The sequence below is a fragment of the Trichosurus vulpecula genome, chromosome 6 (assembly GCF_011100635.1).
Source record: "Trichosurus vulpecula isolate mTriVul1 chromosome 6, mTriVul1.pri, whole genome shotgun sequence".
Classification (NCBI taxonomy): Eukaryota; Metazoa; Chordata; class Mammalia; order Diprotodontia; family Phalangeridae; genus Trichosurus; species Trichosurus vulpecula.
The window spans coordinates 221,573,545-221,587,382 of NC_050578.1; the positions used below are offsets into that span (position 1 = coordinate 221,573,545).

The following is a 13,838-nucleotide window of genomic DNA, read 5'->3' on the forward strand; positions in this document are numbered from 1 at the left end:
CATGGACAGAGGTAGGAGAAGGGGCAGTGGATTAGGCAGATGTGACCTTGACTTTGTCTTATTGTCTTTGTACTCATCCTCCATTGGCATGGGAGTGTATGTGAGTACATGTAAGAGTGTAAAGGAGCATGAGAGAATGAGACCTTGGGCTCAGGAGAGTATGAGCCCCAGAGAGAGAAGGTTCTTGTTAACAGAATTCTTGCTAATCAAGTGCTGTAGATATTTGTTTTTATTGGGGAGTGGGGAGTAGAGGTTAGACCTATGACTTCACTCTCAAGGGAACTCCTTGTGAGGAAACTCCCTTCCTCCCAATTCCCGTCAGTCATGTATATTTTTGGAGAGTAGCCAGAAGCATTGAAAAGTTAAAAGACTTTCAAGGTCACCAAGCCAGTACGGGTTAGAGGTAAGACCTGCAGCAAGGTGTTTTGTACTTTGAGTTTAGCTCTCAATCCACTACACAATACTGTCTCTCAGTCAAATTGTTTTGAGCAGGAAAATAGCCCCATTCAAAGAAGTTTGGAATGGGAATTCTGTTCTAGTGGACCTCTAGAAATTGTTATGGGGCAGATAACAGGGTAGAAGGAGTTCATTCCCTCTTTCCACCCATTGGTTGGCCAACCTCTGTCTTCATATGGGTGGTCAGTGACAGTTTTAATCAGCTATTAGCCCATGACTGACTGGCAAGATTCTGATTAATAGTCCAGCCAGCCAGTGACAAGATGCCCAGGAAAGCTGGATCACACACATACTTATTGAAGATAGAGCAGTCCAAAAATGCATAGAATAGCTTCAGCTCTGGAAATACTATGCATTTTGATTCTCTTATGGCTTCTAAGGGTCCCTGTAAATACCCTAAAGGAGCTGAGTATTACAACTGCACCCAGGTGACCCCAAATGGCCAGTGCGAGGATAGCTCCACCGGTCAGTATGATGCCAGTGAGGACCAGGCACATGCTCACATCTGTTGACATAGCCTCTCAGCAAGCTCACCAATGGCCCAGGGATGGAATGTTGTTTTCTCCAGGAGGATAATCAACTCCTTGGAAATAGCAGGGGCACTGGCTCCTGTGGTAATGAACAGAGAAACGTGAGTTGGTGAGAGAAATCAGGATCCCCACAGATCTTGACAGGCACGGACAATGCAAAATTCCAGCCTGCCAAACATTCATGAAAGATTAAGTTTAATGGGAATAAACCTCCTTCCTTAGTTTCTAGGATTCTTTCTGCTCTCTTCTGATCCTTCTACCTAGCAGAGCAGTTCTTCTTGGTCTCTTTTGCTGGTTCATCATCCATCTTCTGCTCCCTATATATGAGTATCCTGAGGCTCCCCTTATCCTACAATTTGAAATAATCTTGCTGAAGCAAAGGTCTGACCGTGTAACCCTTCTGCTAAGGAGTCCTGGCTTCCTATTGCTGCCAATATATAATACAAAGCCCTCAGCTAGCTGGATAAGGCCCTCTGCCATTGGTCTCCAACTTTCCTTTCCAACTTTATTTCATGTTACTAGTCTTACCCTTCACACATGCTGTGTGTCACCAAACTGGATTACCAGTTACTCCCTAAAATTAGCATCTCCCACCTCCATGTATTTATACAAGCTGGCTCCTATGCCTGGCATGCCTTCCTCCAGGAGTCACCTTCTCTGTGACATTTTTCCCAATCCAATTTTTGATGTCCCTCCCTCCACAAGTCACTTTGTACTTACTTATCTGTGTATATATCACATACCTCCTGCTACTTAGAGACAAGGGCTGTTTCATGTTTTTAATACAACAGTAGAAGTAGATGGGGAAACTTGAATAGACGCTAGTGATAAGAGAAAGATCTAAAAGTTTCAGTGGACCACAAACAGGAGTATTGGAGCCAGCTTATACTGACTCACAAGAGCTTATTGTTAAATTTTTGGTTTGAGCATTTCCATCTAAGAAATTGGCAAATGCTACAAAGCAGGGCTTGATTTCTTGTCTTGTCTGGAGTTCCAACTCTAGACTTAAGAAAGTGATAGAGAAAATTCTAAAACTGAAGGTTAAACTTAAAAGTATTTATGCATTTTCAGAGACCTGGTTGTTAAACCTTTGCCAGCATACCATATACTACAAGTTATCATTCAACAATATGGCAAAGTAGTTGAAAATGTTCACATATATATACATATATATGTGTGTGTGTCTGTGTGTGTGTCTGTATGTGTGTGTATATGTATATATGTATACATGTGTGTATGCACATATATGCATATATACACATGTAAGTATATATACATACATATATGTACACACATACATACACATACACACATATACATACATGTGTTTGTGTATGTTTGTGTGTATAATATATATGTATGTGCATATACTGTATTTTTGGATTCTATGATTCCGTGAGCTAGAGTAGCTTGGGATAATTTCATAGAGAAAAAGGACTTTGAGTTTTAAAGGATAGTCAGAATTTGGCTATGTAGAGGAGAGATGGAATGTAATCCAAGGAGTAGGAATGATGGAAGCAAAAGTGTGAAGGTAGGAAAACATTTAATATGTTCAAGAGGCAGTAAAGTAGGTCAGGTTGGCCAGTTCATAAGTTTCAGGAAAGTAGAGATTTAGAAATTTAGAAAACATAGATTGTGGAGTGTCCTGAATGCCAGGAAGATAGAACAGTGCCTCCTTGAAAGTAGAGATTATTGATCAAGGGGGCGGAGCCAAAATGATGGCTGGAAAGCAGGGACATGCTTAAGCTCTCCCCCAAATATGTGTTAAAAAATGGCTCTGAACAAATCCGAGAGCTGCGGAACCCATGAAATAGCAGAAGGAAACAGGTCTCCAGCCTAGGAGAGCCTGGATGGTCACCAGGAAGGGTCTATCACACTGTGCTGGGAGCAGAGCGCAGCCCAGCATGGGCCGTGCCAGGACAGACCAGACCTGGAGTCAGCCAGCCAGAACAGGCCTTGGGGTCATGAATCAGTGAGCTGTGGAAGTTGCCAGACTTCTCAACCTACAAACATCAAAGAGCAGGTTTGGGAAACTGTGGGAATGCATTTAGAGCGGGTGACCACCAGCCCTGGGAGTGGTGGAGGTGGTGCAGCAGTGGTGGTGACAGCAGCAGGAAGTTCTTGAGGCTGCTTCCAGAGCTCCTGGTCAGCTGCTTCCTGAGTCCCTAGCTCACATGGTGGGAGAAATCTAGCAGGGGATCAGAGAGGGAGTGCAAGGAGTGCTTTGTGGGCACAAAGGCAGATTCTCTTGCTGTGCCCTGCTTGGATCTGTATTGCAGTCCTGGTTGGCAGTTCTAGGGGGAGGAGGAGCACTGCTGTGACAGAGCCTGGGGTGGCAGTGGAGTAGAAGTAGCTCTGAAAACAGCAGTGCTTGGAACCTAAAGCTTGGGACAAAATACTCTCTACTCTACAAGCAGTCATATCCTGACATAAAGCTCAAGGGTCAAGTAAGTTGGCTGGGAACATGAACAGGCAGCAAAAACAAACTCAGACTCAAATTCAGACTCAAACTCAAACTCTAGATTCCTTTTTTGGTGACAAAGAAGACCAAAACATACAGCCAGAAGAAGTCAACAAAGTCAAAGAGCCCACATCAAAAGCCTCCAAGGAAAATATGAATTGGTCACAGGCCACGGAAGAGCTCAAAAAGGATTTGGAAAAGCAAGTTAGAGAAGTAGAGGAAAAATTGGGAAGAAAAATGAGAGTGATGCCAGAAAACCTTGAAAAATAAGTCAATGACTTGCTAAAGAAGACCCAAAAATACTGAAGAAAATAACACCTTAAAGAATAGACTAACCCAAATGTCAAAAGAGCTCCAAAAAGCCAATGAGGAGAAAAATGCCTTGAAAGGCAGAATTAGCCAAATGGAAAAGGAGGTCCAAAAGACCACTGAAGAAAATACCACCTTAAAAATCAGATTGGAGCAAGTGGAAGCTAGTGACACTATGAGAAATCAAGATATTATAAAACAGAACCAAAGGAATGAAAAAATGGAAGACAATGTGAAATAGCTCATTGGAAAAACCACTGACCTGGAAAATAGATTCAGGAGAGACAAATTATTGGACTACCTGAAAACCATGATCAAAAAAAGAGCCTAGATATCATCTTTCAAGAAATTATCAAGGAAAACTTCTCTGATATTCTAGAGCCAAAGGGTAAAACAGAAATTGAAAGAATCCACTGATCGCCTCTTGAAAAATATCCCAAAAATAAAACTCCTAAGAATATTGTCACCAAATTCCAGAGTTCCCGGGAGAAAATACTGCAAGCAACTGGAAAGAAACAATTTGAATATTGTGGAAACATAATCAGAATAACACAAGATCTAGCAGCTTTTACATTAAGGGATCGAAGGGCTTGGAATATGATATTCCAGAGGTCAAAGGAGCTAGGATTAAAGCCAAGAATCATCTACCCAGCAAAACTGAGTATAATGCTCCAAGGCAAAATGTGGATTTTCAACAAGACAGAGGACTTTCAAGCTTTCTCAGTGAAAAGACCAGAGCTGAATAGAAAATCTGATTTTCAAATACAAGAATCAAGAGAAGCATTAAAAGGTAAACAAGAAAGGGACTTAATAAAGTTGAGCTGTTATGTTTACATTCTTACATGCAAAGATGATATGCGTAATTCATGAGACCTTTCTCAGTTTTAGGGGAGCTGAAGGGAATATTGACAGAGGGCACAGGATGCGTTGAATATGAAGGGATGATATCTAAAAAAGTGAAATAAATTTAAGGGGTAAGAGAGGAATATATTGAGAAAGGGAGAAAGGGAGACATAGAATGGGGTAAATTACCTCACACAAAAGTGGCAAGAAAAAGCAGTTCTGTTGGAAGGGAAGAGGGCGCAGGTTAGGGGGAATGAGTGAATCTTACTCTCATCGGATTCAACTTGAGAAGGGAATAACACACACTCAGTTGGGTATCTTACTCCACAGGAAAGTAAGGGGAAGGGGATAAAAAAGGGGGGGGGATGATAGAAGGGAGGGCAGATATGGGGAGGAGGTAATCAAAAGCAAACACTTTTGAAAAGGGACAGGGTCAAGGGAGAAAATTAAATAAAGGGGGACGGGATAGGATGGAAGGAAATATAGTTAGCCTTTCACAACATGAACATTGTGGAAGTGTTTTGCATAATGACACATTTGTGATCTATGTTGAATTGCTTGCCTTCCTAGGGAGGGTGGGTGGGAAGGGAAGAGGGGAGAGAATTTGGAACTCAAAGCTTTAAAAGAAGATGCTCAAAAAAAAAGTTGTTTTTTGCATGCAGCTGGGAAACAAGATATATAGGGAATGGGGCATAGAAAACTATCCTGCCCTACAAGAAAGTAAGGGGAAAGGGGATGGGGTGGAGTTGGGTGAAAGAAGGGAGGGCTGACTGGGGAACAAGGCAATCAGAATATATGCCAAATTGGAATGGAGGGGAAGGGTAGAAACGGGGAGAAAATGTGCAACTCAAAATCTTGTGGAAATCAATGTTGAAAACTAAAATATTAAATAAAAATGATTTAAAAAAAAGAAAAAAATGCTATCCATCCCCAGAGAAAGAATTGCTGGTGTCTGAATAAAGTATTGAAGCAAAAAAAAAAAGTAGAGGTTATTTCATTCTTTGTATCCTCCCATGGTGCATGGCATTTGTCAATTGACTGTTGATTAACTTCATGTTTGCATTTATTAAATACCTATTCAATTGAATCCAAATGGAATCATCAATTATGCCAAATGTGACCAGTAGGTCAAAGAAGATGATGGTTAAGAATCAATTGTTGGATTTGGCGAATAATAGGTCAATGGTGACCTTAGAAGAAGCATTTTCTGTTGAGTGTTAGAGGCAAACCCTATATAATTGGTGTTCAAGACTCTATATGTTATGAAAATAATAGCAACAGTGGTGATAGCAGATATCTGCTGAAGGCATATGTAGACATCTAGTCCATAGATAAGTCCATAAGTCAAGAAGACCCAGGTTTAGTTCCTACCTCTTACTAAATGTGGGACCCTAAGCAAGTCACTTAATTTCTCTCAGACTCGATTTCTTCATTTGTAAAGTGGGGATAATAATATATACCTTACATGATTGTTTGTGAGGATCAAAGGAGATGATACAGGTAAAATGCTTTGTAAACCTTAAAGCACTTTATAAATGCTAGGAAATATTATGATTATTGTCATAGGAAGAAGTCTAATGAAGAAGTTGACCTAACTCATTCCAGGGATGAGGGTCTTTACTCATAATAAGAAAATGGAAAAGAAAATATCCAGGCAAGACTTACTTCTAAGAAACAATAAAACCTGAGGGTCAAATGAATTTCTGTTTCATTGGGGGGGCAGGGTGAGAGGGGTGCTTGAGTCTGAGGGTCTCCCTACCTGGGGACACATCTCTCTGCCTTGTTGTCCAGGTAGGTGTCAGGAGGGCAGGCACAGCCCTCTACACAGTGGTCCTCTTCATCACTACAGCTTTCTGGCATTGCCAAGGCCTGGCAAGTCTGCCCACAGCTCGCCACACAAGGGCTATATTCCTTAGTGGCCTCACAGGACAGTGCTACAGGGAAGAAAATCAGTCAGGTCACAGATCAGAGAAGGTAGTGCCAATGTGCCCCCATCCCCGACTGCATGTGCAGTTCCCCTTTGAGCCAAGGCAATGGGTGAGGCACTGAATGAGAGAAACAGATGGGCCAACCCCATGGAGAATAATAACAGTGAGTTAGGGGGATGTCTACCCCAAGCATGTGGAGATTTTCCCTGGCAGAAGGGGTGGATGAGAACAATTTGTTTCAATGGCTGTGAAGGCAGCTTAAGCAGGTATTGAAGATTTCAAGGTCATGTACTGCTTCCTGGGCCATCGCCAGTCATCTTGACTTTTGTCCTGCCACTGGACTTCAGTGACTCAGGAAGAGAGAGTAAGGCTGACAACTTTGAGAAACTGGCTCATTTAAATCCAATTCACTCACACGTCCTCACTTCTTCAAAAATGACGGACAAACAACAACAACCTCATGTAGTAGTAGTAGAAGTAGTAGTAATAGTAGTAGTAACAGTAGTAGTGGTGGTGGTGGTGGTGGTGGGGTGGTGGTAGTAGTAGTGGTAGTAGTAGTAGTAGTAGTAACAGTCGTGATGGTGGTGGTGGTGGTGGTGGTGGTGGTGGTGGTAGTAGTAGCAATAGTAGTAAACAATAGTACTAAAAGTACTGCTTTAAGGTTAGAAAATACTTAACATATGGTATCTCACTTGATCCTTGCAACAACTCTATAAGTTGGATGCCATTATCATCCTCATTTTACAGATGAGGAAACTGAGAGAGACAAAGGTTAAGTGACCAGCCCAGGGACACACAGGGATAATATGGAAGGGGATAGGGGGAGTGAAATAGATAGGTTCCCCCTGCCCTGCCCCAGGCTGCATTCTTCAGTATTGACATTAAGGTCAGAACAAGAAAGAGCAGTTGTGAGGTCTGGGCTGGAAAGAATATCCATCATTTGAATGCGGGTAATTTGACAAGCTACATTTTTCATCTTCTTCTCAGGCTGCCTATGGGGAACAGCTTTTCCCCTTCAAGGTAACCTTCGATCGTCATTTTAAACTGATTTCATTGAGATAAATATATTTGCCAAGACGGGGTGGGGGGGAGTTAAGAGAAGAAGGAACATCAAATCATGATGACCCCTGGGGTGACCCCAGCCCCCTGGGATGATTGGCCATGCATACAAACAATAATCAAACACCATGCAACACCTACCTCATGCAAGCACAAAGCTGGGTCGCACACAGGCTTTACTCACCACAGTCTGGGAGCTGGGTACGAAAGTCAATGGTAACTCCATGGCGGTGGCACAGATGGGTGTAGTGGGCCAGTGCAGAGCACATACATATGTGTCCACACCTGCAAGCATCCCTGCGGCACTGCTCATAGTAGGGGATGGGGCTCAGATAAGGGGAGCATGGTGCAAACAGATCCTTGGTGAGCACGCTGCATGCCTCGGCCGCATAGGATGCTAGGGGGACACAAGAGGGAGGGATTCTGGGCTCTTTGGCCTCACCACAGAGCCAAAGAACATTAGAGTTTGGGGAAACTATGATACTCCTACTTCTTACCCCTTCATTTTGCAGAGAACTAAATGGTGCGTCACAGAGGGGAAGGACTTGCCCAGGTGCAGAAAGAAGAGCTAGGACCAGAACCCAGGCCTTCTGGTTCCCAGTCCAGCAAACCACATTACCTTGATATTAACCACAGAACCATTTCTAGCACCTGACCCCCATTGTCTATGGTCCATCCCCACTCCCTCCTCCTGATCATAAGCCAAGTCATTTTTCTTCCTTAATCTCTGGGCTGTCCCTCACTGTTAATGGGATAGCTGTGTCTGGTCCCCTACTCAGCTTTTATCTTTATCTTCTGCCCTCCTTCTCTTTACTTCTACTCCTTGCCCTCATCTCTGCCAGACCCTCTCTTCCCCTACCTCCTGCAAACCACAATTTCTCTACACCCCTGGCCCAATCCCAAACCTCCCACTCAAGGTGCCCCTCACTGAACCTCTGCCCAAGCACTGCTGAACCCCAAATGTCCTCACTCACCAGCCTGCAGGTGTACATCACAGGGATCCAGAGGGGAACTGGAGATGCCTGGGGAGCAGGTCGATAGTGTTTTCCAGGAATTGCCAAAGAGCTGTGGGGTGCTCTCTGGAACACCCACAGGGGACCTGCGGAGAGTCAAGGAATAGGTTTTGCATATGCATAGACATACACAAGCATGCCACAATACAAAGCTTGGGTTCAGGACTTCTACCCAGAATTCTCTTGATTCTCCACAGAGGGAGAAGAGCCTAGCAGACTTTGGACTTAGACTTATGTGATCACAAATTGAATTAAGAGCAAGACTGTTCAAAAGAGAGGGGCATTTGTTCCACTGTCCTCTGTCCTGGTCAGACTACATCCATAATACTGTGCTCAGTCTGGGCACCATATTGTAGGGAAGGCACTGACCATGTGGAAAACATCAAGAAAACGGAGATTAAAGTGGCAGAAGCCCTAGAAAACATGCCATACAAGAACTGACTGCAGGAACTGGGGATATTCAGACTGGTGAAGACTCGGTGTAATTGGATGAGACAAGGGGTCTTTCAAGTATCTGAAGGACAGTCACCTGGGAAGTGTCTTGCAATTGTTCTACTTGGCCCCAGAGGGCACAAATGGACAGAAACAGGGAGGCACATTTAGACTCGATGTTAGGAAAGCCTCCCTAACAATCAGAGTTGGCCAAGAAATGGTAACAATTGACTCAAGAGGTAGTAGGTTTGCCCTCAGCAGAGGACATACAACCCAGGGTCATCTGTTTAGAATGGGAAGAGATCTTAGTGGTCATTGAATCCAAACCCCTCATTTAACAGAGGAAGAAACTGAGGCTTGGTCAAGGCACCACAGCTAGTGTCTGAGGCAGGGAGTTGAACTCGGGTCATCCTGACTCTCAGATCTAATGCTTTATCCATTATTCTGTGCTGCCTCCCTTCAAGCAGAGGCTGGGTGGGTGGCCACTTTGGGGATGCCGTAGATTCTCTCTCATTCCTGTATGGCTGAATGGATGGATGAAGAATGAGGAAAGCAGGACTAGGAGATCACTATCTACATGTGAGATACCCTCTGACTCTGAAATCCTGTGGCCAGCCCCACATTTCATTGTTGCTTAAATATCCCATTTCTTCTTGGCTTAATGGGCTGGTTGGGGAAATCCTTCCCTTTTTTCCTGAACAGAAAGTTTCTATAATGATTGTTATGACAAACTCTTTTCTCTGAGTCACCACATTTGAACCAGAACATAACAGGCTCTGACTTTCTAGATGAGGAAGTAAAGTCACTATAAAAAATTCCCCTTTCCTTTGCAGAGAGGAGAGAGATGGTGAGGAGGAGGTGAGGAGTGAGGGGGAGAATGAAACAAAAGACCTGGGTCTTGAGCCCCGAGATTGCCAAGAGCAGGGTAGGGAGGTACATTTCCAGCCAAATCCTCTTAGCATCTAGCTTCTAGGCATCCCTTACAGCTCCAAATCCTGTATCATCCCTAAGGCACGCCCCACCTTCAATCTGTTCCTGAGCTATGGATTCCAGTTGCCTGTCAACAAGTCCCACTAAGGAGACAGTGATTATTAATTATATTGAACTATAAATCTTAATACTTGGGAATATTTAGACATTTAAAGGTAATATTGGGAAATATTCAGGGATTGAAAAGCTTCTACCTGAATGACTACAAAAGGATGAAGCTCTAATGGTGGCATTTCAGGCACCATGATGGGCTGTGGGAAGATATCTGGGAGCAGGGAGAGCTTCCTGTAATCCCTCAAATCATAGCACCTTGGCAAGCTCTAGGCACCCCTGATTGCCCTATCCCCTCCCCACAAATTGTACCCACTTTCTCCCCCCACTTCCCTCCACAACCCTATGAGACCACTGCCTACAAGAAGTCATCTTGCATGTTCCCATTGAAGGTCCCACAGAGCCCCACAGTGTCATCCTTCCATCGCTGGTCCACCTGGATATAGAGACGCAGCCCCTCCCGGTCATACAGCACCTGCACCCCAACAGAGGTCCGCACACGCAGAAACACAGATGACAGCTTCCGGATCTCAAAGGCATCTGGGAGAAGCATTGGTGGTCAGGGGTGGTAAGACGGCTTCAGGGAGCATGGCTAGCACCCTCCCCTACCTACAAGGCTCCCCCCCCAAATGCTAAGCTCCAGCCTGGTTTGGTAGAGCACAGAAATAAACCCATGTCAGTACCAATAATAGAGTATGGCAATAACTCCATTACAAAGGTGTCGGGCATAACCTCACTTTAACACTGAGAGTGGGGACCATCCTACTGAAGCCCCTGCTATTAGAATTCTTCTGTGCCCCAGTTTCCTCATCCAGAAGAAATGTAAACTATTAGGGGACTATTTAATCTCATAAAGTGTCAGAAATGACCCCATTATAACACTTCTGTTGATATGATCAGCACATACATATTACATTATACAGCTGCAAATTACTCTAAATGCTGTGTTTTATTCTCCCCAAAGCCCTAGTATAAAATGTCCCCATTTTACAGGAGTGAGATGACATTTCTGTGGTCACACAGCTGAGATCTGAATCCAGATCCTCCTATTCAAAGTTCAGTGCTCACTTATACTCTAATAACATTGTTTCAGGAATTGAGAATAAATCATAATAGAGTTGGTGTCTGGGAAGTCCCTATTCCCTTGGAGGTCTTCAGGCCGAAGTTAAATGAGCAGGGATTATCTAGGATGTAATAGAGAGTATTCTTGGTCAAAGCTGAGTTTTACTAAATGATTTCTGAGGGTCCCCTTGGTTTGGAAAGGATTCCTTCCAAATGTGGGATTCCATGGACAGAGCTAACATCCACATCACATCCTGGGACATACATACAATATTCCCACTGGCATGGGTACTACTCCTATGTCTAAGAGTGTGGCAATGGTGATTAATGGCTCTGACAGAGCCCAAGAAATCTAGGGTACCTAGCACTTCCCACCTGCCATTCCCCATCTTACCATCCGTGTAAGGCAAGGTGACCTTGTACTGACCAGACATGAGGACGTCTCCTGCCTGAGTCAGGGTCACCTGTCTCCGAGGCGTCTGGTTCAGAATCACAGTCACTGACTGGATACAGGCCCCATCCTGGTTCTGGAAACAGAGGCAAGGAGGGGTCAGAGGGCCAGTCACATAAAAGCCAGGCAGAAAAGGGGATCTTCTCACTCAATGGATCTCAGCCCTACCTAGGTTTTCTCCCCCTACCCTTCTAACCTCAAGTTTTTACAGATGGAGACTCCTTTTACATCCCCAATTGCTATCAGTTCACATCTAGCTTCAGCACACATGCTCCTTTAGTGGACACAGGACTGAAGTTGTGTATTCTCTTAATGGACCTTCTGGCTCATATCACCACACACATTTAACATATGAAGTCAACTACACAACTTCCACCACCAAGAGTCATTTCTTCACAGGATTCCAGAAGACATTGGCTCAAGCAAGATCTCATACCCCACTAGCTAGAAACAGGAAGGTGAAATCATGATATATCAGTGAAAGGCAGCTATGATCATGGTGTATAGAGAGCTGGCCTTAGAGTCAAAATGACCTGAGTTCAGGTCCTGCCTCTGACAGCCATCTGTTGTGTGACCCAGGACAAGTCATGTAACTTCTCAATACTCTAGACAGCTCTTTAAGATTCTAAATTGCAGAGCACATGCCAATCAGCATCAGTGGAGGGAATTTCCTTAAGGGAGAGTTCCCTACACAGATGAACTCACACATCAATCAATCAATAAATCAAATTTATTAATCATCTATTATGTGCCAGGCACTGTGCTAAGTGCTGAAGATACAAAAAGAGGCAGAAGGCAGTCCATGCCCTCAAGGAATTTACAATCTAATGAGGAGACAACATGTAACCAAGTATATACAAAGCAAGTTATATACAGGATAAATTAGGCATAATTAACAGAGAGAAGGCATTGGAATTAAGAGGTGTTAGGGAAGGCTTCCTAGGATTTTAGCTGGCTCTTAAAAGAAGCTGGGGATGTTATTAATTGGAATAAAGGAGGGAAAGTGTTCCAGGCATTGGGGATAGCCAGCGGGAAAAAATGCCTGGAGCTAAGAAATGGAATGTATTGTTTATGGAACAGCCAGGAGGCCAGTTTCATTGGATAGAAGAATATGTGTTAAGGAATAAGGTGGAAGAACACTGGAAAGGTGGAAGAAGGCTAGTCCTCTCTCAAAAATTGCATAGATGGTAGATCAGTACTAAGAAAGCATTTTAGAAACCATGTAGTCTGGCCCTATAATTAAAAACATGAAGAAACTGAGATGCAAAGAGAGAAGAAAGACTTGCTAAGGTCACTTGACTAACAAATAGTTCAGCTGGGATCAAACCGCAAATCTCCTGACTCCCAATCTAACTTTTGAATGAGCTGCTTCTCCCAGCCCCTTCCTGAAGAACCTTTTTCTAAGGGTGTGTGTGTGTGTGTGTGTGTGTGTGTGTGTGTGTGTGTGTGTGTTCATGTGTGCGTGTGTGTGTGTGTGTGTGTGTGTGTGTGTGTGTCTTTCAGACACAGAGAGCAAGAGCTAAGCATCATAGATCCAACAGTCAGCTGAGTGAGACAATGTAGTATAGTAGATAGACAATCGGCCTTGGAAACAGGGTGACCTGGGTTCAAGCCCCACCTTTGACACATGCCGGTTGTGGGACACTGGCAAATAGCTCAGACTCTCAGTGCTCTAACTCAGCGCTCACTGGTGTCGTACTCAAATTCAAACAGAGGTTACTACAGTGTCCGCACATGTTACATGCATATATGTGTGTATACATATGTGTACATACATGTGTATATATATATGTGTGTATATGTGTTTATTTATATATACACATAGATACATCACAATCAGATAGGCACCCCATTTGAATCTAGTTTAAGCTACACTCAAGAGTGTTCTGGGCTGCATGTCCTTGTGGGCAGGCTCTGTTTTTGACCTTTTGTACCCCCAATGCTTAACACAGTGTCTGACCCCAAAGCGGGTAATTAGTGAATTCTTATCGACACACTGAGTGCTGGAGATCCATGCACCACCATGAACAAACAGCTCATCTCCAACATCTTTGGCCAGATGCGTGGAGAGTACCTTCAGACCTATGGGCTCCATCCCCTGTAGCCTGGGGTAAAGGCAAAGAGAGAGAGTACTATAAATTATTGATAAAGGAACCCCCTCCTTCACCCTAAAGTCTGGGCCTAAGAATCTTATTTCATTTGGAGTCATTTACAAAATATCTTGCTTAAAGGTCACAATGACATTTCACCACC

The 13,838-nt window shown here is 43.8% G+C and overlaps 1 protein-coding gene across 1 annotated transcript in view; it reads right to left on the bottom strand.

Annotated features, from left to right (window-relative positions):
* OTOG (otogelin) overlaps positions 1–13,838 on the bottom strand; it is a 93,265-nt gene that overhangs the window by 53,474 nt on the left and 25,953 nt on the right. The window contains exons 17-22 of the mRNA XM_036765102.1: positions 11,529–11,661; positions 10,435–10,612; positions 8,561–8,685; positions 7,771–7,983; positions 6,359–6,533; positions 991–1,065 (exon numbers count right to left, since the gene is read on the bottom strand). Coding sequence (XP_036620997.1) covers positions 991–1,065; positions 6,359–6,533; positions 7,771–7,983; positions 8,561–8,685; positions 10,435–10,612; positions 11,529–11,661 — 899 coding nt within the window. The remainder of the gene's footprint in view (positions 1–990; positions 1,066–6,358; positions 6,534–7,770; positions 7,984–8,560; positions 8,686–10,434; positions 10,613–11,528; positions 11,662–13,838) is intronic.